The sequence below is a fragment of the Capra hircus genome, chromosome 5 (assembly GCF_001704415.2).
Source record: "Capra hircus breed San Clemente chromosome 5, ASM170441v1, whole genome shotgun sequence".
NCBI lineage: Eukaryota > Metazoa > Chordata > Mammalia > Artiodactyla > Bovidae > Capra > Capra hircus.
This window is the reverse complement of record NC_030812.1, coordinates 34,426,761-34,449,361: the sequence shown is the minus strand read 5'-3', so window position 1 is coordinate 34,449,361 and position 22,601 is coordinate 34,426,761. Positions and strand designations below refer to the sequence as shown.

The following is a 22,601-nucleotide window of genomic DNA, read 5'->3' as shown; positions in this document are numbered from 1 at the left end:
GAGTTAAACATCCAAAATGTCTTAGCATTGTCCTTTGGTGTTTAGACAATGGATGGCTGTAATTCTCTTCTTTTATATGTTTTCTATATTTTCCACAGTGAACATTCACTATTTAGATAATAAGAAAAAGCAGACTTTTTACAGGAGGAAATATCTCTTGTCAAGATATAATTTGACTAGGGAATGAATCAGAGACATACAATAAGAGAATCCTAAGTACAAGTATTCTTCACTCTATACACTCAGTCTTAAAATTCAGAAACAGTAAACTCAGGAGTCAAATCGATTCAGATAGTGAAGGATGCTTGTATTCAAAATTAGCAAGTGGAAATATCCTAAACAGAAATGGTGATGATCTATAATATATGGATAAAATGTGGTAATAAAGAGACAAAGACAAAATGAGGTGTAAAGTGTTTCACACCACACTTTGCATGTAGTAAATAATAAAGGACAATTTTTTAATGATAGTGTTAAACTAATATGCATGGTCCATTCCTAAGAAAATTACTTTGTAACCCATGCTTAGAGGAAGAATCTTTTTCCCCAGCCTTGACCAGGGGAAGAAGTATCTAGTGTGTCTATACTTTTTTAAAGTTTTATAGCTGATTCTCATGGGCAATTAAATTGCTATTCCTGTACTAGAATAATAACCCAATAGAAAGACCCAAAAGACCACGAACAATAACAGGTGAACTTCAAACCAAGATTTCCTGCTACAGATGAGTCATTCAACTCAGACTGAGCAAGAGGCTCAGAGTGTGAAGCTCAGAAAAGCAAGCTAGTCAGGGCTTCTGATTGACCTAATATGATTGGTGATGGGAGGCAGTACAGTACAAGGAACAAGCGCCAGATGAGTTAGTCATGCAAGTGACTGCCAGGACAGAAGTTTCATCCTGAATCCAAGTCATGATGGATTTGGGTTGCTGACTGTGAAAGACCTGCTTCTCTGGAGCCTGGAGAGGATTTTGCGAGAGGCTGAGGCTGAAAGTATGAGGGCAGAGCAGAAACTAAGCCAATAGAACCCAGTGATCTTGAGTTTGGGTGTCACGAAGGGAGATGGATGCGTGTGGTCTTTGTTGCCACGTGTACCACAAGGGCCCTTGGAATGTCTGAAGAACGGCACATTCCCAGCCAAACCTCAGACTTGAATGATTACAGAGCTCTGGGTTGTGGCCTCGGAAGTAACACCAGCAACAAGTGCTCCACGTCATTCTTGTAAGTGCTGAAGTGAGATGCAAGCCAAGACTCTAAGTAACTTAGCCCTCATTTACTGTTGGCCTCAGCCAATTAGCCTCTGTTTGTCAAAAGAAAATCTCACACAGGGGGTTTTGATGTGTTAGGAAGTTTGCTAAATCCGCATCTGTTCTGAGTCATTTCATTCTGACAACAACCCTGGGCAGTGTAGGTTTTATCACCCCATTTTACGTAAATTTGACTAAAGTTATAACGAATAAGAGATGAAGTGTGGATTCAGATCCAGGGATATGTCTGAACCCATATCCCCTCCACTTCCACAGCCTCCTGCTCTTCCCCTAGTGTCAAAGAAGAAAGAAGTGGGGAAAGATTGTGAAGCCAAGGGCACCGTTGCTTGTAGAGAAATCTCCCCTTAGCAAGCCTGGGGAAGTGTCAGTGAGCAGTTCACACTGAGATCAGGAACAGTGGGAAATCCAGCATGGTCAGCTATTTGTAATTCACATCTTACAGTTTGTGTAGGTGGGTGGGTATGTGTGTACATACAGGTGTTCACGTGCAACACATACAGTGGTCTTTAAGTGGAATCCTTATAAATGTGCTGTGTAATCAGCCAGAGCCTAACCAGATGCTACGTTTTTTGCTGTTGTGGTGCATCTTCTGATGAACTCGACAAGTAAACCACAAGCCAGCTGTTACTTCAGGGGACAGCAGCCCTATAAGCTAGAGCTGCACACCTTGTTTCAACGCCAACTGTTTCCAATTTCTTTTCAAGAGAAATTGCCATTAAAAAGGGGTCGGTGAGGGGGGGCATTCAGCTGGCCCAGAATCTTCTGAGAAAGAAAAACACATAACCCAAGAGGAAACACAGGACTGCTCTGGGGGGAGCTTCCAGCACTGGGGGCAGAGCACTAAGCCAGGATTCCTCCGAGCTCTGCACTGACTTTAAGGAAACGTGTCACATCTTTGGTCTTTTAATTTGTTCAGCTGAAAACAGGGCCTTGGATCTGTCTTAGCCAAAGTCAAAGGATGTCACTTTTCTGCACAGTGCCCTCAATGATTCCCCACTTCCTTCAGTGTAAAAAAACGCCCAAATCCTCACTGTGGTCTCTTAGGCTGCAACCCCCACAATCAAGAGACTTACTTTTCTCTTTGCCCTGGACCACATGGGCCTCCAGGCTTCCCTGATGGCTCAGCACATAAATAATCTGCCTGCTACACAAGAGACGCAGGTTTGATCCCTGGATCAGGAAGATCCCCTGAAGGAGGGCACGGCAACCCACTCCAGTATTCTTGTCAGGCAGAGAGTCAGAAGTGACTGCGCATACATGCACACTGGCCTCCATGCTTTGTTTATCTTCTCTGGTAATTTTCAGTCTGGAAAGATCACTTTGGATAAGAGCAGGAAAATGGTGGGGGCTGGGGGGGGCGGTGCGGAGCTAAAGTTAATCAAATGAGGAAAAGTATTTTTAAAAAACACAAGAATAGGAGGTAGGAGGACAAATCATAGTTACAGTTGTGATAAAACCAGGTATGTAGTCAATATTATTCTTCAAAATATTTTGGGATAGAGAGGCAGAAATAAAAATAAATTTAGCATGAAAACAAGAAATTGAATTCTTGGAAAGATGATGTGTTCAGCTCAAAATATCAGTAATACTTTTATGCTCTTGGTCTGACAGTATTCTGACTGATAATGTGATCTTTTTGGCAGCTGGGTCATGAACGTGTTTGGACGGTGTCACACCGTTTCAGGAGCAGAAAAGATAATCCCACGATGGGAACAAGACTACCATCTGCAGCCCATGGGCAAACTGGGATTATTTTATGAATATCTTGAAATGAGTAAGTCACTAGTGAAATTTTGGGTTGCTTGAAATATATTAGAACATGCTTTGGATCCCCAAAGCATCGATTATAGAGCCAAATTATTATCTAGCCTATTGAAATGGAGTCCATTTTTCTCCACTAGGTAAAATTATACAACCAGGCTTTCAAATACAGTGACTGTGTGTATCTTTGTCAATATTTGTGTTACACAAAGCTGAAAATTTATTACACAGCAATGAAATGGAATATTCATTGAGGTACATCTTCACCATTAATTCTGAGGATACGTACCATGTTGTCTAAAGATGAACTCAGAGCTATTATTAGCCGTGACTCAGCCCTGGCTGGAGTTCATGCAGCACAGCTGTTGGCTGATGCCTTCTGAACAGATAAGCCCATGGGAACAAGGGTCACAGGGTCTCCCCAACCCCCTCCCCATCTCACACTTGCCTTTGACATTGTATCTATTGCTTCTGGTTGGTGGTTTCTGCCTAATTCCTTGAGTGACCTCATGGCAAATCACTGGCTTGAATTTGAAACTGTTTTGCTGGTCTGGAATTAAGATTTAATACAGGCTCCCTCCTTCTTGGATGTCTCTGTCTGTTTCTGTAGTATTTTTGCTTGGGCTCTCTTTCTCCTCACTTGATTTTGAGCTGTTGGTTGCCTTTAAATGAATGCATCTCAAAATAGATTTCCATTGGAAACACCATCTTTTCTATTATGCATGACACACTTTTATCTAATAGAAGGCTAACAATGGACATGTTTTGTATCTGTGCCCTTTCAGCTCACCATTGCATTGAATTACAGTTTTTTAAGCTTAGGAAAACAGGAAAGGATTTTGACAGGTTTTGCATTTATGCATGTGGGTTTGTGTGTTTGCAGAGACACCCCTTTGTGGTTCCTTTATAAGTCTGCAGATAGAGGGAGGTTTTTATTAAGTCACATTCTATATATAAAATAATTGCTTTTAAAAATATACATTATATGTGGAAACCCATCTGCTTCTGAATGGTTCCTCTTGTAGTTTCTTTAGTCAACAATGCTTTGCAGCAAGAAGTCTGATTTGAATTTCTCTTCTGCTTTTGTTATGTTTCATGACCAGGTTCAATTAAGGGTGTAGCCACAGTCCATAATGTAGAAGCTATCTTTATTCTGTTTATTTTCAAAAGGACTACAAGACAATTATCTGTATTCCAAAATGAGTCATAATTGTAAATATTTCTTACTGGAGCCATTATCAGCATTAATAACAATAATAGTATGGGGCAGAATACCATTTGTTATTTTAACACAAAAAAAACTTGGAAAAAATTTATTTTTCTGTAGTTAGTCAAATAAATGGTATAGAAAGCAAAAGTTATATGGTCATGCTTTGGGGAGAAATTGATAGGACTTTTAGAATTTCATAGTCTCATTAAAATAATTACCAGCTAAATAACTTGGGCTCTCATGGATGGACTTAGAGATTATCATACCAAGTGAAGTAAGTCAGAGAAAGACAAATATATCACTTATATGTGAAATCTAAAAAGATGATACAGTGAACTTATTTACAGAACAGAAACAGACTCACAGACGCAGAAAAGAAAATTACGGTTACCAAAGGAGGAAAGGGAAAGGGATAAATTAGGAGTTTGGCAATAACAGATACATACTACTTTATATAAAATAAACAACAAGGTCTTGCTGTTTTCATGCAGGAAACTATATTTAAAAATAATAATAAAGATAATAATTCAGCCTCACCCTCCTGCATAAGACAGGATGGAATAACAGTGGTTATAGAGAGATTTTTAATTTTTTTCTTTCCCATTATGAGTTTTTTACAGGATATTGAATATAGTTCCCTGTGCTATACAGTAGGACCTTGTCATTTATCCATTTTATATATAATAGTTATCTACTAATTTCAAACTCCTAATTTATCCCTCTCCCAATTTTTTTTCAGATTAAGTTGCTTCCCTATTATTCACATAACTCCTAATGAATTAGAAAATTAATCAGTTTCCAAGCATAGGCCGTCTGTTATTCTGTATTCGAAACCAAAGTGAAATCTATGTTTTGTTCTCTGGGTTTATGGGAGATAGAATTTCCAGATGCCTTTCGAATTATTTTTGTTGCTCTAAAGTTAACACAGAGTGCCTGCGGTGGTGAGCTCATCCCCACAGTTTACTCATTAATGATAGCACCATCTACCCTTTTAGATGCTGAAGGGGATCATCTTCTGACAGACAACCCTGGAGGCATCCCCTCATGCTTGGTTAGGACTCGCGAGCAGCTACCAGCTCTGGTCCCCATGAAGGGACCTAGAACTCCCCTCTGCCTGGACAAACTTTTCCCTTTTCTGCCTGAAAGGCTCCCTCCCGAGCCTCAGCAGGAGCCCTCAACTTTTCACGCAGATTCCCTGCTCTCCCCTCTGGGTATCAGTAGCATTTGACTCTTGTCCTGCCTCTCTCCCGAGCTGGACTGATCCTGTTGGAAGCAGCGCTCAGGCCTCTGCATCTTCCAGTCCTCAGCTGGAGCACTGCTGCCTGGACCCTCATGAATATTTATTTAAGGGGCTTGAGCTTGGAGTTCAACACACACAAATACAGCTGTTAATTGAGTGAATAGTAGCATTGCCCCAGCAGCCCCCACCAGGTTCTATATGGCCTGTGTTTTTTTGAGTGAAATTCTTTTATTTTGGTAGTGAATTCCCCACCATCCTTTGAGATTATTAGAGTAATCCTGGGTTGTTAACCAAAACTGCTTCCCTAAGTATATGGCCCTGACTTCTGAGAACTCAGACACAGGACATAGGAGAAAGAATTGTCTGTCAAATTTAAAATCTGAAAGCCATAGAGTACTGTTTTGTACTTAGAACACTATACAGCGTAAACACCAGTCTCTTGATTGCTTAGTGGTACCTTCCCAGTGTGCAGGTGCGATAAATGAAATGCAGGGAAGTGATGAAATGGGCTCTGTTCGTCTCTGGTACTGCCTCTTCCATCCTTGCATGTTCACTTGATCTTACCCTCATATATTATTTTCTCCATTTAATTTACTGGAATTAATATCACTGGTTCTTCAACATCTCCTTGTACCTACTCCTTTCTTTCCCTCTACAGTGCTACACCCACCCAAGCGTCCCCTACACTGTCCAGGACCAGGCCTGTCTTCCCCTACTCCCCCATCTCTGCTGTTTCTGCCTACCACCTGCACTGATGCTTCCTCATCTTTGCAGGATGAACATTCCAAAATGGCAGCTGGACAATTGGGAAGGATTTGTAGGCCTCTCATATCTTAATCACTTATTCATTCATTCATCCATCCATCCATCTCACAAACATTGAGCAACTGCTGTGCCAAACACTGTATCAGTTGCTGAGGATACCAAGCCAAGCAAAACTTGGTGTCTGGCCTCCCAGGGCCAAGCGAGGGATAGCAAGTACTTGGTGGATTGCTAAGCAGGTGAGCACAAATCAGACTTCCTAGAACAGGTGATAAACTAGATTTTGGAAGGGTGATTGGAAGGTAGCTATCAAAAGTGTGATAGAGATAATGGACATTTCATGCAGAGAGATGGATGCAGTCACAAGTACAAAGACATGAAACAGCCTGGCCAGTTCAGAGAACGGCAAGTAAACAAGGTATGGCTAGAACAAAGGAGCCATAGAAAAAAATATCAGGTGAGCAAGGGCTATACCCTGATGGGTCATGTGTGCTTAGCCAGGACACCTGAACTTATCCTTAAAGAAATATGGACACTTCTGAATATTTGTAAGCAAGAAAAGTGCATAATGTGTATATTGAAGAAAATCCAATTATTCTGGCAGCAGAATGAAAGATAATATTTTAGGTTGTGCCCATATTTGGTGGGAAGAGGATGTATAGGGGGCCACACCAGGTAACCAGACAAAAGCACCTAAGTGGAGTCCATGGGCTTAGGTAAGGAAGACAGATTTGATAGGTGTTAAAGAGATGACTAGTGTGGCAGGTGAGGAATAGAATTGTTGAGCTAACTTCCAGGAGACTGAATACAAGTCTCCTGGATGGAATACAAGGAGAGGAGCTGATTTTGAGGAAACGGTTCTAAGGTGGATATTTTGACCGTGAGGTGTCTGTGAGACATCAGAGAGGTGAGGTCCATTATTAAGTTGGATTCACCAGTCAGGAGCTAAGAGAAGCTGCTGCTGAGGCCATGGGGATGATTCAGGCCTGCCAAGTGGAGAATGGATGAGGAGGCCCTGGGGAAAGGGGGCATTTAAAGGGTAAAGTGTGGGGAAGAAATCCATAAGGAGAAGAAGAGCAGAACAGTTGGGAGAAAACTGGCAGCGACGGGTGTGAACAGAGAGACGTCTTATCACCTTACTTGAGAGGGATGTGAACATTGACTAAAAGGAGCTTAATGTAAAGGGACAGGGAGGCAAAAAAACAAGAGCTCGGGTCCCCATAGCTGCTAGGACTATGGGGAAAAATACAGGAAGCACGATAGTTAGACAGCCTTTAAAAATATGTGTGGTGGGAGGAGGGGTACAGAAGGGAGGGGGCAAATGCATACCCATGGCCGAGGCATGTTGATGTATGCAAAAAGCCATCACAGCATCGTAAAGTAATTATCCAGCAGTTAAAAGTGAAATGTGTGTGTGTGTGTGTGTGTGTGTGTGTGTGTGTGTACACACACACTTCTACCTTGGTTTTTAAAAATTATTTAAGTAAACAAAAATCAACAGGGAGAAACATTCCACAGAGAAGAAAATATTTGGCCATGTCAAAAGCTGCCTGGGGTGGGAGAGAACTGCCTAGTAATCAGATAAACAAGGACTGAAAATGTACATTGGCTTCGGCACGTGCAGCCACCAACGGAGTGAGCAAGACGAGTTTCAGTGCCGTGGTGAGGGCCGCAGAAGACGGAGAGCTTTGAATGGCAGAGAAATAATCAATGTTGGGGCTGCTTCAAGAAGCATGACTTATTAATAAAAAAGAAAGCATGTCAGAGAGCAATTCAGGATCAGGAGCAAGTTTCAGGCGAGGGTTATTTTTGTTTTTACAATGGATGTTTTTTGCCTTGCTCCGTTGATAGGCCTTGGCTGTTCTTGGTTTCAAAAGTTTTTTAGAAAGTTCCTCTCACCTGAATATCAGAAGAGATTAAACCATCTTGGTTTTTTCTGCTTTTTTTTTTTAAATTAAAAATGTTTAAACCATCTGGAATTTCTTTTGATATCAAAAGTGAAGACTCCATACCAGCTCTTCTGATGATTTAGCTAATTACTTTAATACTTGAATCTACTGATTTGAAACATCCATTTTTATAATATACTGAAATCCCATGAATATCTCCATCTGTTCTTGAAATTTATTCTATTTAATTCATACTGTCTATTAATGCACTAGTTCTGAATTGTTTCAATTACCATAGCATTATAGTATACATTAATATCTCTTAGAGGTGGTCCCATTTTATCCTTTAGCAGAAATATCGCTAACACTGTTATTTAAACATCCCACCTCATTGTTTTACTTGTGTAGTTATATACATTTTTTGAAGAACTTTAGCCTCAACTTTCTGCTTTTTTTCCTTAATCCACTTGGAAGTATTAACTAAATTTGCATTCAAATTCTAAATTTTATTTTTGGAGAAGGAATTTAATATGTCCCCAAACTTGAATCTTCCCAATTAAGAGTATGGCGTATCATACCATTCATTCATCATTACTTGTTTTTCTCTATTTTTAAGTCAGTTATCATAACCATCTTAACATTTCTCACTAATTTATTTCCAAGTAGTCTGTGCCTTTGTTCTCATTGTAAACTATGTCTTTTCTCGTTTGGATTTTTAACTGGATTTATTGCTGCTGCTGCTGCTAAGTCACTTCAGTCGTGTTCGACTCTGTGCGACCCCAGAGACGGCAGCCCACCAGGCTCCCCCTTCTGACTTCTCTTGAGTATTAAGGGGACCTGGCAGCATGGGGCCCTCATTCCAATATGGCACCTTTCATTAGGACATCCACTTGCCACTTTGCCAGCTACTGTACCCGTGCCACACATTTCTGTTACTTGCCGGGCCCCTGGAGGCAGATAAGTTCTTTTAGGGTTGGGTGAGTCATGGATGTTGACATCACTGTCGGTGCCATGCTCTGTGATATCGCTAGCTGTGGTCCTTGCCTGTCTGATTTCCCTGAATACAGTGGCACCTGCCTGGCCTGTAGATCAGCCAAGTCTTTCCAACCCTGACTGCTTTCCTGCAATACATTCTGGCCTCTCAGATCAGAAGCAAATGTCAGCTCCTCCTACCCAGCTATACCTCCACAGTCTTGCCCTTCTTCGCCAGAGTGGTCCCTGCCTCTTGGCTGAGGAGTAGTCCTAAAGGGGCTGTAAATTTTCCTCTCATCCACTGTCTCAGTTACAAATACCTATGGTAGTTTATGTCAAAGGTCTGCCAGTTAGATCCCTGGCCTTATCACAGCTCACTGCACCCTCCCTGTGGTCCAGCCCCCCCAACCCCTCCAAGTCTCTGCTGCCCATCTATAGCAAAGCCACATAGATTTCAGACAAAGAGAAAAGAATCGCTAAGCCACCAGCACACTTTTAACTTACTGTGACCACACACTGCCACAATATCAAAATAAAAGCTCCTGAAGGATTATGTTTTGACTTATTAAGACACTTATTGCATGCATTTCCATGATTTGTAGCAGTGTCACAAATTCTCAGAATGTGCTTCCCTTGCGTTCATAGACTCAGGGGAGCTTGCTCATTTGCCTATTTTCCGTATATTTTCTCTCAACATTCTCCCAAAGGTACATTTCTTATTTCTTTTTAACTTTAGATATTTCCACAATATCCCTTTTCTTTTTTTTTTTTTTAATCTTAAATCACAAATCCTCTCCCAACATTCTCTTATTTCTACACTGGGAATGAATAATTTTACTTAAAGTGCCCCAAGTTTATTGCCAACAAGTAATGGTGGTTGATTAAAGATTTTTAAATGTGTTATTCCTATCGTGTATATTTGTGAAGTAAGCAGGCTATATTTAGACTTCTTTCCAGAGACCTTATGTGTGTCTTTTGATTTGATTCTTTCACTGTTGACCATTATTATTACCATGACTGTCTTTTCTCTTTGGGATTTAGTTCACTGCTTGCCTTTCTCTCTATAAGAGTAAAGGAATGCGTGTCGTCCTTCCATCCACCCACCACTCCATGATGTGTGTCCGTTCCATTGACAGTTATTCAGTTTGGGTTCGTCACCTTATTTGTGGCCTCTTTTCCACTGGCCCCTCTGTTGGCTCTGGTGAACAATATATTGGAAATAAGAGTGGACGCGTGGAAACTGACTACCCAATATAGACGCATGGTGCCAGAAAAAGCCCAGGACATCGGAGCATGGCAGCCCATCATGCAAGGAATAGCAATTCTGGCTGTGGTGACCAATGTGAGTAAATAGGCTTTGCAGGGTAAAGACCTTCAAACATCCAAAACTGCATGCGTGTTGCTCCCTAAGGAATCCAGTGTTTGGTATTTCATAATGTGGGAGGAAGATGCTAATACTTTACATCATGTAAACAACATAGTTGCTGTAAATGTAATTGTTGTTATTTTTAATAAATTTTGTTTATAATTATTATTGGTGACTTACAAGACCTCTTACAGAGGCAGTTGCTAAGAATAGTGACTATTATGCTTTTGTTGCTCATTTATTAGTTTTATTCAGTAGAAACATGGTAATAATATTAACAGTAAGTACTAACTCTTTTAGTCCTCACATGACTATAAAAGGAATTATCAAATAGTACTTTTATAATGGAAATAGAAATCTATCCATTTAGAGTTTGTAGACCCTAAAATAAGAACAGTCATTCCACCATATTTTACTGTATATTCCAAACTATCAATTTAAACTAGTAACTACTTGGTGAAGAACTATGTGCTTTGTGTATTCCCCATCATTCCTTACCTTCCTTGTGTCATGGGACAGAGGTTCTTCAAGGAGGTGGATTTAGGGCAGGTCCCAACTCTCCTCCTCGCCCCACCCTTGGTCTTTGCTATCCAGTGTTAGTCGTTAGCTAAGCACCTTCGTGTCCTGCATGTGTCTGAGTGATGAGGGAACAGAACTCACTTGTTGCAATCTGTACTGATTATGGACCAGTCTGAACAGTCTGTCTGCTTCCCTACTGCTGCCCCCATGGGTCAGCAGGGAGCTGTCAAGCAGAGCAGTTGCCAATGCCAGCCCATCAGGGAACCTCCTTCCCCAGAGGTATCCAGACACTCAAAGTTATTTCCTCCCTTATTCCACTGCCAATTTCACTCCCAGGTTAACAAAATAATACTCCAGTTTTAACTTCTTAATCAAGTCCCACTTGCCTTGAGTCCCCTGCCTTTTCCCACGAGCCCTTGTAGAAACAGAAAAGAATCTGGCAGTGCCTGTGGGTCAGGCTCCCAGCTGAGGGGCGTCCACCCAGACCTTAACACTTCCGAGCTTCATTTTATCATTTGTAGATTGAATAATTCCCTGTCACGTATTTTCAGACTATTATATACCACAAAGGATGTATGGGGAATTCAATGAGTCAGTGCAGGGGATGCACAGAGCCTGGTCCTTGTGGGGATATTAGCAGCTGCTCTGTTATCACTCCTAGAGGAGGGCACGACAAGCCACTCCAGTATTCTTGCCTGGAGAATCCCATGGACAGAGGAGCCTAGTGGGCTACAGTTCTTAGGGTCGCAAAGAGGCAGACACAACTGAAGTGACTGAGCACGCATGCACGCATTCACTCTGTTATCTTCATCACACAGCAGCATTTACAGCAACTCTGTAAGCTTTGCCGGGTGTCGAAACTAGAGGCACAAGAATCTTACAATATGTCATTGTCTAGACCATGGTCACAGTTTTACACAATAAGTTATCTGGAACCCAGCTTTCACCCCCAAGAACCCTCAGTTTATTTGGATCACTTGCTGTCTCTCCTTTTTGGAGAAAGTTGGTAAATCACACACACAAAAACAACTGTGAGGTTATATCCATTTCCATTCACCCAGGTATCCCCCACCTTCAGCATCCACTGTGCTGCAAAACATAGGCTGATGTTCAGAAATACGACAGTGAGGCCTTTCAAGCTCCACAGTCATAAAAGTATGAATCTGTCATGTTCAATATACTATATGACATGAAGCCAGGCTGGAATGTGGAGTTACATGCTTTAAGGAAATTTTTAGCAACAGGGTTTGGAACTAAAAGGTTTTTGTTTGACCTTCAGCTAACCAGAAAATTCAATTGACTCCTACTCCCCACTACTCGAGCATCCTGTCTTAATTGTATGCGGCACCTTCTCCTCGTCACCCCAGCATGGCTCCTCACCATTAATGCAGATGGAACATTGGCTGTATCTTCAAGGCTGCTCTACCTGCATGTGTGTGTGCACACAGGCACACATGTACCCACTGATTGGTGCTACTGGTTCTCGTCCAGTAGTTGTTTGTTCTTATAATTCAGGTGCTGGCTTATTATACACTAGAAAAATTGCTTATTCAGTTATCAATTAAACTGTAGTGACTAGTGTTAGTTGGTCAGTTGTGTCCAACTCTTTGCGACCCCATGGACTGTAGCCCACTAGGTTCCTCTGCCCATGGAATTCTCCAGGCAAGAATACTGGAATGGGTTGCCATTCCCTTCTTCAGGGGATCTTCCTGACTCAGGGGTTGAACCCAGGTCTCCCGCATTGAAGGCAGATTCTTAACCATCTGAGCTACCAGGGAAGCCCAATTAAACTATGGACAGTCCTTTTTTCCATATTAAGGTGTTAGAGATTCCAAGCTGCAGGTCCTCTTGCACATAATTCTATAAGAATTAAACATGTATTTTATCCCCTCGCATACCTAATTTTTGCCTTCCCAGCCTCACATGCTCAGTAACAGCTAGCTTTCCATAATAGGGGAACTTTTAGGAAGGAGGAAGAAGAGAACAGCTCCTCAAGATTTGAAAGGGCATCAGGCCAGAGTTTGGTATAAAATCATTCATTTTAAAGCTGCTGGTTCAATAAATAAGCTGAATTGACATGGTTGTGTCATGCCAGAGCATCTGCTATTGAAGACCAATATTAATTTATTTTGCTATCAATGGGAAATTGTGTTTGGAACAGCATGGGAAACGAAACACACTGCATTTATCTGTGCTCCTGTGATGTGTCTTAGAGCAGCTGAATTCCAGAGGAAAGAATATCTTGTCAAAAGACAATAGAATTATCTTCCGTATTGGAATTTATGTAGCTTCTTGAAGTACATCTGCAGGTGATTCTGTAAAAAGATCTAGTTGAATTAAATGATAACAGGAAATTTTAATCTGTTGAAATCTGGGAAAAGTAAAATAGTCTTGCCTTACACCACCACCACCACCACCGACAGGCAAGAATACACACCCAGAGAGACTTTGCATCAGAGGCAATAACAGAGCTGGTTCTGGCAGGGGAAATTTTGCAATAGAAAAGCCCCTCAGTTGTTGTTCTTGCTTTGCATGGGATCTTTGTTGGCTTGTGGTCTCACTGCGTTTAAACCATATGTTCAGATGAATACTGTTAAAATCATGTTGTGCAAAACATGTTTGTTCTTCTGCTTCAGAAATGGCTGAAACATCTAGCTGTGTTTATTCACATAGAATTTGGATTGAAGTATATTCATTACTTTCTCCTTCCGTGACACCAGTTTTACATGTTGGAGAGTTTAAAGCCCAAATTTGAACTCTGGAGAAATTCATGTAATTAATAATAGCTTTAGATCCTATTGAAAGTCTCCCTGACACAGATTCAGATTTAAGACTGATCCATATTTATTCCTTTAATGTGGAAACACACTAAACTCTCTTAAAGTTTTTTGATAACTATAATCTTTCTGACTTTATCCATTTAACCTTTTGGAAGTTGAAAGGCTTAGACACTAAGTCTAACAAAATAGATATCATTGCTTGATTATGTGAATAGAACAATCCCAACACAGTTTCTTGCTATTATATTTTATTGAATAATAAAGAATTCTTGCTCTCTAATAAAGCAACAGACATAAGTATATACTGAAAGTTTAAATCAGACTGTGGGGTAGAGTTATCTCAACAAGTCAAGATACTATAGGGGAAAAAGTATAACTTTGAAGGAAAATATTTGTTATCAGTTAGTATTCTATTTTTAAGAGACAGTGATTAAAAAAGCAATTTTTATCAATTATTTATCTACAAAAGAATCATATAAAGCCAGCTTATTTTCATAATATTGATCTTAGTCCTTTCACATGCTAAAGGACCTTCTAAGTCATAAAGATTAAATTATATCAAGTAGTGCTCCAGGGTTGATTGAATTTTATTATATTCTATTTTTTAAAATATGTTACATGTAACATATGCAAGTGGCTCTCAAGTTATCCACAATACCCTAGTCTACAATTATTCTTACTGTACTTAAGATACATAATAGACAACTATCAAGGCCTTGCTTTTTAACTGCAGGTGAACTGCTGGACATTCCCTTCAAAGACCAAAAGCAAACAAACTACTTTAAAGCAGCTGCTCAAAAGTTTTAGGACATTCACTACTTATATCCATTTGACAATTCCTGAATCTTTGATTTAAAAAACTCAACTGATGAAAATGTAACTTTGGCATGTCTGTTAACCCTGGCTATAAAGGCTCTAAATTAATACCCTCTCTACCATTTTCTTCCAACACAGGCCATGATCATTGCATTCACATCAGACATGATCCCCCGGCTGGTCTATTACTGGTCCTTCTCCATCCCGCCATATGGGGACCACCCAGACTACACAATGGAAGGATACATCAACATAAGTCTCTCCATCTTCAATACTGCCGACTTTAAAAGCAGAGTCAAGGAAAGTCCATACGCTGGGTCTAAATATGACACGTGCAGGCAAGTTCTGCTTACACTTCTTCTTTTAAAGGACTTTCATTGTAATTTCATTCTATTTGGTATTTAAATGAAGTTGCTAGATATTTTTTTTCTCGCTTTCTTTTCAATCAGACTTTAAAAAGTATAAAATATAAAAGTTACTACAGATTAAGGTTAGAACTTTCAAGCCAAACCATAAGGCAGGATTGCATTTTATTTTTCACAAATTGTAAAGTATTTCTATCACTTTTTAAAAGATGTGTTTGTTTATTTTTGGCTGTGCTGGATCCTCATTGCTGCTGCTGGACTTCCTCTAGTTGTGGCGAGTGGTGGCTACTCTTGGCTGTGGTGTGCAGGCTTCTCATTGTGGTGGCTTGTCTTACTGCGGAGCACCATCTCAGAAGTTGTGGTGCAGGGACTTAGTTGCTCCATGGCAAGTGGGATCTTTCTGGACCAGGGATTGAACCCGTGTCTCGTGCATTGGCAGGCAGAGTCTTAACCACGGTACCACCAGGGAAGCCCCCATAAGGCACAATGTTAAAATGAGAGTTTCAAACGATAACAAAAAGACTTATTTGGAGGAAAGCCTTACATCTTAGAAATTAAGAAACTCGGAGAGTTCCAAAAAGCAAGATAATTCAGTTGTTACAACTAATGTTTTATTCAAGTACAACCTGACGGTACTGAATGATGACAAACTAGTACCATCACTTAACAGAGCAACACAGAGACAGAAACGGCTGATACCTCGGCCCAGCCTAGCAGTGTTCTCTAAAAGTATTCCAGAGCTCTTTGCGTTGATTTTAATGGCTGATAAGATCAACTGTGAACAGTGTACATCAACTAAGTTACTAATTGATAAGTTTGTTGACTGCATGGTATTGTAGTTTTGTTTTTTTCAATCAAAGTCTAAAACCTAAAGGGGCTTTAAAGTTTAAACTCCTCAAAGCTGTCTCCTATTCACATTCTCAACAACACAATGAAAAACCATAAATAAGCCCCAAATAAATGTTTCTAGATTACACATAGCAAAGCCTCTTCAGAATCACACACTGCATCTACTTACTCTTACTTTACATAATTCTAAAGAGTAATTAGACTTCCAGGTCTAATAGGTTACAGGTGGACAGTTAGAGATTTGCTACCTAAGGGAGATACAAGCAATAGCAATAGCATATGACGTCAAGCAATAGCATATGATGTCTGACAACAAGGAAATTAGGTAAGAAAACTATAAAAAAAAATAGTTAATATTCTCTGTAGCATGTTTCTGAAAATATGGTAATTTGTTTTAGTTACACTCTTTTGAGGAAGCAGGGATAAATTTTGATATTTTTGTTCTTTTTTTACAAAGATGGAAACCATCATTACCATCTTGTATAGTATATGACATGTATATGACATCTTGTATGGTATATGACACATATGGTATATGATACATGAAGTATTACTGCAGTAATTATTTCAGGGTTTTGTCATCAAATTAAACTCCCGGAGAAACTCCGGGCATTCCCTGGTAGCTTCATGGTCCTGATTCTGGGCTTTCATTGCTGTGGTCCCAGGTTCAGTCTCTGGCCAGGGATCTGAGACCCCACATGGCATGGCCAAAAAAAAAAAACAAACCCAGAAACCCTTGGAGAAAATTTATGAGATGACCAATTTAAAAGAGTGTTGCATTAAGTATGACTTTTTTAATGGGCCCTTGTTTACATTTGATTAGAAAGAATGATCTCCTGAAATGCCCCCATCTGTTTTCCAGGTATCGTGATTTCCGGTACCCTCCTGGACACCAACAAGAGTATAAACACAACATCTATTATTGGCATGTGATTGCAGCCAAGCTGGCTTTTATCATTGTCATGGAGGTAAGAAAAGTTCACTTTGAAATAGTTTATAAGACAGTGTATTTGCAGATCATTTATTAATTTTTAAGTGTTGCCACTTAAAATACACAATATGTCTTATCTCTTGTTAATAATTATTTCTATAACATTTGTTAAATTTGACCTGAGAATACCCATAATGCTCTCAGTAATTAAATGAAGTTGGTTGTCTGCTGTAAAGTTGAAAGCATGTGGGCTTGCTGCTGCTGCTGCTGCCAAGTTGCTCCAGTCGTGTCCGACTCTGTGCGACCCCATAGACGGCAGCCCACCAGGCTCCCCTGTCCCTGGGATTCTCCAGGCAAGAACACTGGAGTGGGTTGCCATTTCCTTCTCCAATGCGTGAAAGTGAAGTCACTCAGTCGTGTCCGACTCTTAGCGACCCCATGGGCTGCAGCCTACCAGGCTCCTCCATCCATAGTATTTGCCAAGCAAGAGTACTGAAGTGGGGTGCCATTGCCTTCTCTGGCATGTGGGCTTAGGGAGATTCAATTCCTTTCAGTTCAGTATTAATTGAAGGCCTTTTTATTTGGGGAACTGGGCTCCATATTAGGCTATGAAGAGGTTTATTCAAGATAAGTAAGATATCTTCCTGAAGAAACTTTTATTGCTGTAATAGTTTATTTGTATTGCATTTTCACATTATACCTTCTTATAATAATTTTTTACATCCCTGAAATTTACCAGCTCTGAAAAATACTAAGGTGGCTATCAGTTTGAAATTGATCTAGCCAACTTTACTTCTTACACTGAGTGAATAACTACTACTAAATTCTAAAGGTTCAAAAGTTACTTGATTGGTGTGGTCAGTTAGGATCACATTTAACTGCAAGAAACAAAAAACCCATCTACAGTGGCTTAAACAAGTAAGAGTTGATTTTTCCCACATAACAGATTTCACTGGAAGCAGGTGGGTACTCCTGGATCAATTCCGAATCCCTGGTGTAAGGAATGTATCTGTCTTCTGTAGGTTTACTTTCATTACATGTCACTCTATGGTTGTAATATGACTACCACAACTCCAAATAACACATTTATGTTCTAGGCAGGAAGAAGCTGAAAAAGGGTGATGCTAGCCATACCTGTTCCTATGTTAGGAAAGAAAAAGTTTTGCCAGAAGCCCCTGGAGCAGACCTTCACCTGCATCTCACTGACTAGAACTAAGGACATGGTTCCTCTTAGCAGCTAAGCAGGCTGAAACAGGAGGTATTTGGTTTGGAGACAGGCTACTTGGCTTAGATAATTTTTCTAGTATTCAGTTCAGTTCAGTTGCTCAGTCATGCCCGACTCTTTGCGACCCCATGAATCACAGCACCTCCCTGTCCATCACCAACTCCCGGAGTTAACTTAAACTCATGTCCATCGAGTCGGTGATGCCATCCAGCCATCTCATCCTCTGTCATCCCCTACTCCTCCTGCCTTTAATCCCTCCCAGCATCAGGGTCTTTTACAATGAGTCAACTCTTCACATGAGCTGGCCAAAGTACTGGAGTTTCAGTTTTAGCATCATTCCTTCCAAAGAAATCCCAGGGCTGATCTCCTTCAGAATGGACTGGTTGGATCTCCTTGCAGTCCAAGGGACCCTCAAGAGTCTTCTCCAACACCACAGTTCAAAAGCATCAATTCTTCGGCATTCAGCTTTCTTCACAGTCCAACTCTCATATTCATACACGACCACTGGAAAAACCATAGCCTTGACTAGACGGACCTTTGTTGGCAAAGTAATGTCTCTGCTTTTGAATATGCTATCTAGGTTGGTCATCACTTTTCTTCCAAGGAGGAAGCGTCTTTTAATTTCATGGCTGCAGTCACCATCTGCAGTGATTTTGGAGCCCAAAAGGATAAAGTCTGACACTGTTTCCACTCTTTCCCTATCTATTTCCCATGAAGTGATGGGCCCAGATGCCATGATCTTCGTTTTCTGAATGTTGAGCTTTAAGCCAACTAAATAGTTATCAGAAATTAACTGAGGAAAGTAGTTCATTAGTTCACTGTATCACAAGTAGAGTACAGTATCTGATATGTTGACAAGAGTTACTAGTTTATATTCAAATATGTAGTTGCCAGTGTTTAGATGGCTCCATTTGATATCATTATGAACTGGGTACTGTGAGGGGCCATCTCACTATAAAACATTTAGAACCAGCTAGAAACATGATTTCCTTTGCAGTTTTAAGCTTACTGGAAGGAAAGAGAATATAAAAAGAGGAAAAAAACATAATGGCTTAAGATAGAGTAGTGAGCACCTTTGAAGTTCAGGAGTGCTCTGAGAACAAGTTCTGTTATTAGGCCTCCAACTAAAGGTTCAAGGAGACCAAGCCTTGGGTCAGAGTGAGGCAGACGAGCTGAACTTTAGACCCTTAGATTCAGCCAGGGACCACGCAAAAGGCTAGATTTGTCTCAGAGCAGATGGAAGTGTACATCGTCTCTGAAGAAAAGTATCCTTAATTTAGACCTCAGTTTTTTTCCCCAGATTGGGATAAACAAATATGAACTAATTATCAAGGATTAACAATGACAAAGGGGAAATTTAAAATAATAAAATGAATGAGATTTAGCCAGTAAAACCTGAGAACACTGATTTGGACTCTCAGTAACTCTTAAGAGTTTGAATTATCAGATAAGGAATATATATTAACTATATATGAAAATGTTTAAATAAATGATCAAGCCAAAATGAACAATAAGAAACTATAAAAAATTACAATGCAATTTTGGAAAGTAATTAAATAGAACTTTTAGAAATATAGATAGTTGTTGAAATGAAAATATTCACATACAGATAAAACAGAAGTTTAGACAAATCTGAAGAGAGAATTAGTGAAATGAAAGACCGATCTGAAAAAAATTATCACTAGCACATCACAGAAAGATATGGAAAATACAAAAAAAAGAAGTGATATGGAAGACAGAAGGAGAAAAACTACTTTCAAAAAAAGTAAAAAAAAAAAAAAAAAGGATAATGGAGAAGTAGTATCTGAAGAAGCCCACATTTATTTTGCAAGCACTGTAAGGAAAATGCATCACACCAATGAGAAGATCTTATGTAACCAGAGGAAAAAAGATAACCAAGAACATTAAGGTTAGAATGAGAGTAGACTTTTTAACAACAGCATAGAAGCCAGAAGAGAGGGGTCTAGTATCTTCAAAATGCTAAAGATGGTAACATAAACTCCAGTGATAGCAAAACTTTGAGTAACTGGAAAATTTGACCACAGTGAAAACACCAGGCCAGGCTTTCTAGGAGAATGATACCAAACGTTCTACAATACTTTATTTCAATCGTAGATAAACTCCTCCAGAGATCAGGTGGAAAGTTAGAGGAAATACTCCCCATCTCCTTTTAGATCCTAAAGTCAGACAAGAATAGAATGAGAAAGGGAAATTATAAGTTAGTCTTTCTCAATACATAAGATGCAAAGGTCTTTTTAAAATGTGCAGACTGAATCTAGCAACATATTTTCAAAAGATAACATCATACCACATTGGCTTTGTCCCAGAAATGCAAGGGTGGTTTAATAGAAAATACTCATATCTATAAATATTACCTACCTCAGAAATAAATGGGGGGAAAAAACCTAAACTAAATCTCTTTCTGACCTCAGTTTTTGCCTTTTTACTACTATGTGATTTCCATCATTCACACTCACTAATATCTCTCTCATCTCAAAATATTCTCCATTTTTCACACCACCTAACTTAAAGAAACATTTGACACAACTGATCACTCCTCCTTGACACTCTTCCTCACTTGGCTCCCAGGAACACACATATTTTGCCTTTCCTCCTACCTTACCAGGCAGTCCCATTTTTAGCTTCTTTGCCAGCCCTTCCTTTTCTTCTTAATGATCCTGGAGCTCATTCCTTGGTTGTCTTTTCTCTTTACTCACAGCCTTGGTGATTTCATGCAGTCTGGAGACTTTAAGTGCTATCTGTATGCCTGTGACTCATTAATGGATATCCCCAGAAAACCTCTCTACTGAGCTCAACCCATCAATCCAACTGCATCCTTGACCTTTCTGCATGCATATCTAACAGATACCTCAAATCTACTGCCCTAGATTCCCATATTTTCTTAAATCCACTCAATATTCTCCCCCTACCCTGCCCTAAATCTGTTCTGTCCACAGTTTCTGCCTCTCCCTTCAATTATGGCAGTTCATCTGAACAGTTGCTCAGGCCAGAATTCTTGAAGCCCCCCTTGTTTTCTCTCTGTCACTTATTTCACATCCAATCCTGTTAGCTTTTGCTTTGAAAATATGTCACAAATCTGACCACTTCTTACCAGCTGTGCAGCTGCCCCCAAGTTGGAGCCACCGTCATTTCTTGCTCAAATTAGGGCAGCAGTCTACTAATTGGACTCCCTGTTGTCTTCACAGCTCACTTCGAGTAAAACCCAGAGTCCTTATAATAGCATTTAAAGCCCAGCACAATCCAGCCATGCTCTGTTACTTCCCTGATGTTACTCACTCAGCCTCCCTGGAATACACCCAGTAGGCTTCCCCCATGTGGACTCTGTGCTAGGTGTTCCCTCTGCCTAAAATGTCCTTTCTCCTGATGTTTAACTTCCTTAAAGTCTTTGCTCAGTGAGGCATGTCTAAACTGATCTACATAAAATCTATATAAATTTTATCTCCCACCATAACACTCTTAATAAGTCTATTCTGTGTTATCTCTATCCTCTTGCTAGGTTAGGGTTTTTGAATGGTGCATAAATAAAAAGGTTTTCAAGCTCATTAGTCATTAGGGGAATGTGAGGAAAGCTCAAAGTGAAATAAAGTCCATTTCATAGTCATCATGTTCATTTAAAAAAAAAAACAAGTGATGATAATAAGTGCAGACAACAACAAAGAGTGACTGAAATCATCACACACTGCTGGTGGTAGTGCCAGCTGTTTTGGAAATGTTTGGTACCATCTTGTAAAATTGAACATTCATGTAACATAGCATGGATGGAGAAGCCTAGTAGGCTGCAGTCCATGGGGTCGCTAAGAGTCGGACATGACTGAGCAACTTCACTTTCACTTTTCACTTTCATGCATTGGAGAAGGAAATGACAACCCACTCCAGTGTTCTTGCCTGGAGAATCCCAGGGACGGGGGAGCCTGGTGGGCTGCCGTCTATGGGGTCGCACAGAGTTGGACACGACTGAGGTGACTTAGCAGCAGCAGCAGCAGCAGCAGGGTCTCAGCAGTTCCACCCCAGGTGCCGCTCTTGAGAAACTCTCACAGGTATTCTCCAGAATCCAAGTGTATGAATATTCCCAACATCATTGTTTCTAATCCAAAACCTAGGAACTAGCCCAATACCTTTTGATAGGGGAACAAATAAAGTATGTTTACACAGTGGAATGTTATAAAGAAGTGAAAATGGACTACAGTTATACACAGTAACATTGATGAATCTTAAAAATTAACTTTGAATGGAAAAAAGCAATTTCAAAAGATTGCACCATATTGTTTTTATAAGGCCTAAAGTGAGTAAAACTAAACAAGATATTCTTTGGGGGATATATACATACTTTGTTAAACTATTCAAAAATAAATGAAAATGATCTACATATACTCAGATAGATAGGTTAGTGTTTACCTTTGGGGATGAGGCCTGGGAATAAGACAGGAAAGGAACACACATAAAAATGTCATAACATCATCAGTGCCATGGTGAATGTTCTAGATGTTAGGGAGATAGATTCTTCTCTACATAGCAAATAGTATGGTTGAATTTATGAAGTAACAAAATGTAGATCCGTGGCAGAACCACGCCATGGAGGCGGAGCTTAAGCACCTACCACCCTGTCCTGATACACTGTTGTAACGACCGA

The 22,601-nt window shown here is 40.1% G+C and overlaps 1 protein-coding gene across 2 annotated transcripts in view; it reads left to right on the top strand.

Moving 5' to 3' along the window:
- Positions 1 to 22,601, top strand: part of ANO6 (anoctamin 6) — a 233,530-nt gene that overhangs the window by 207,741 nt on the left and 3,188 nt on the right. For both annotated transcript variants that reach the window (XM_005680057.3, XM_018047899.1), the window contains 4 exons: positions 2,909 to 3,039; positions 10,236 to 10,441; positions 14,719 to 14,918; positions 16,657 to 16,762. In XM_005680057.3, coding sequence (XP_005680114.3) covers positions 2,909 to 3,039; positions 10,236 to 10,441; positions 14,719 to 14,918; positions 16,657 to 16,762 — 643 coding nt within the window. The remainder of the gene's footprint in view (positions 1 to 2,908; positions 3,040 to 10,235; positions 10,442 to 14,718; positions 14,919 to 16,656; positions 16,763 to 22,601) is intronic.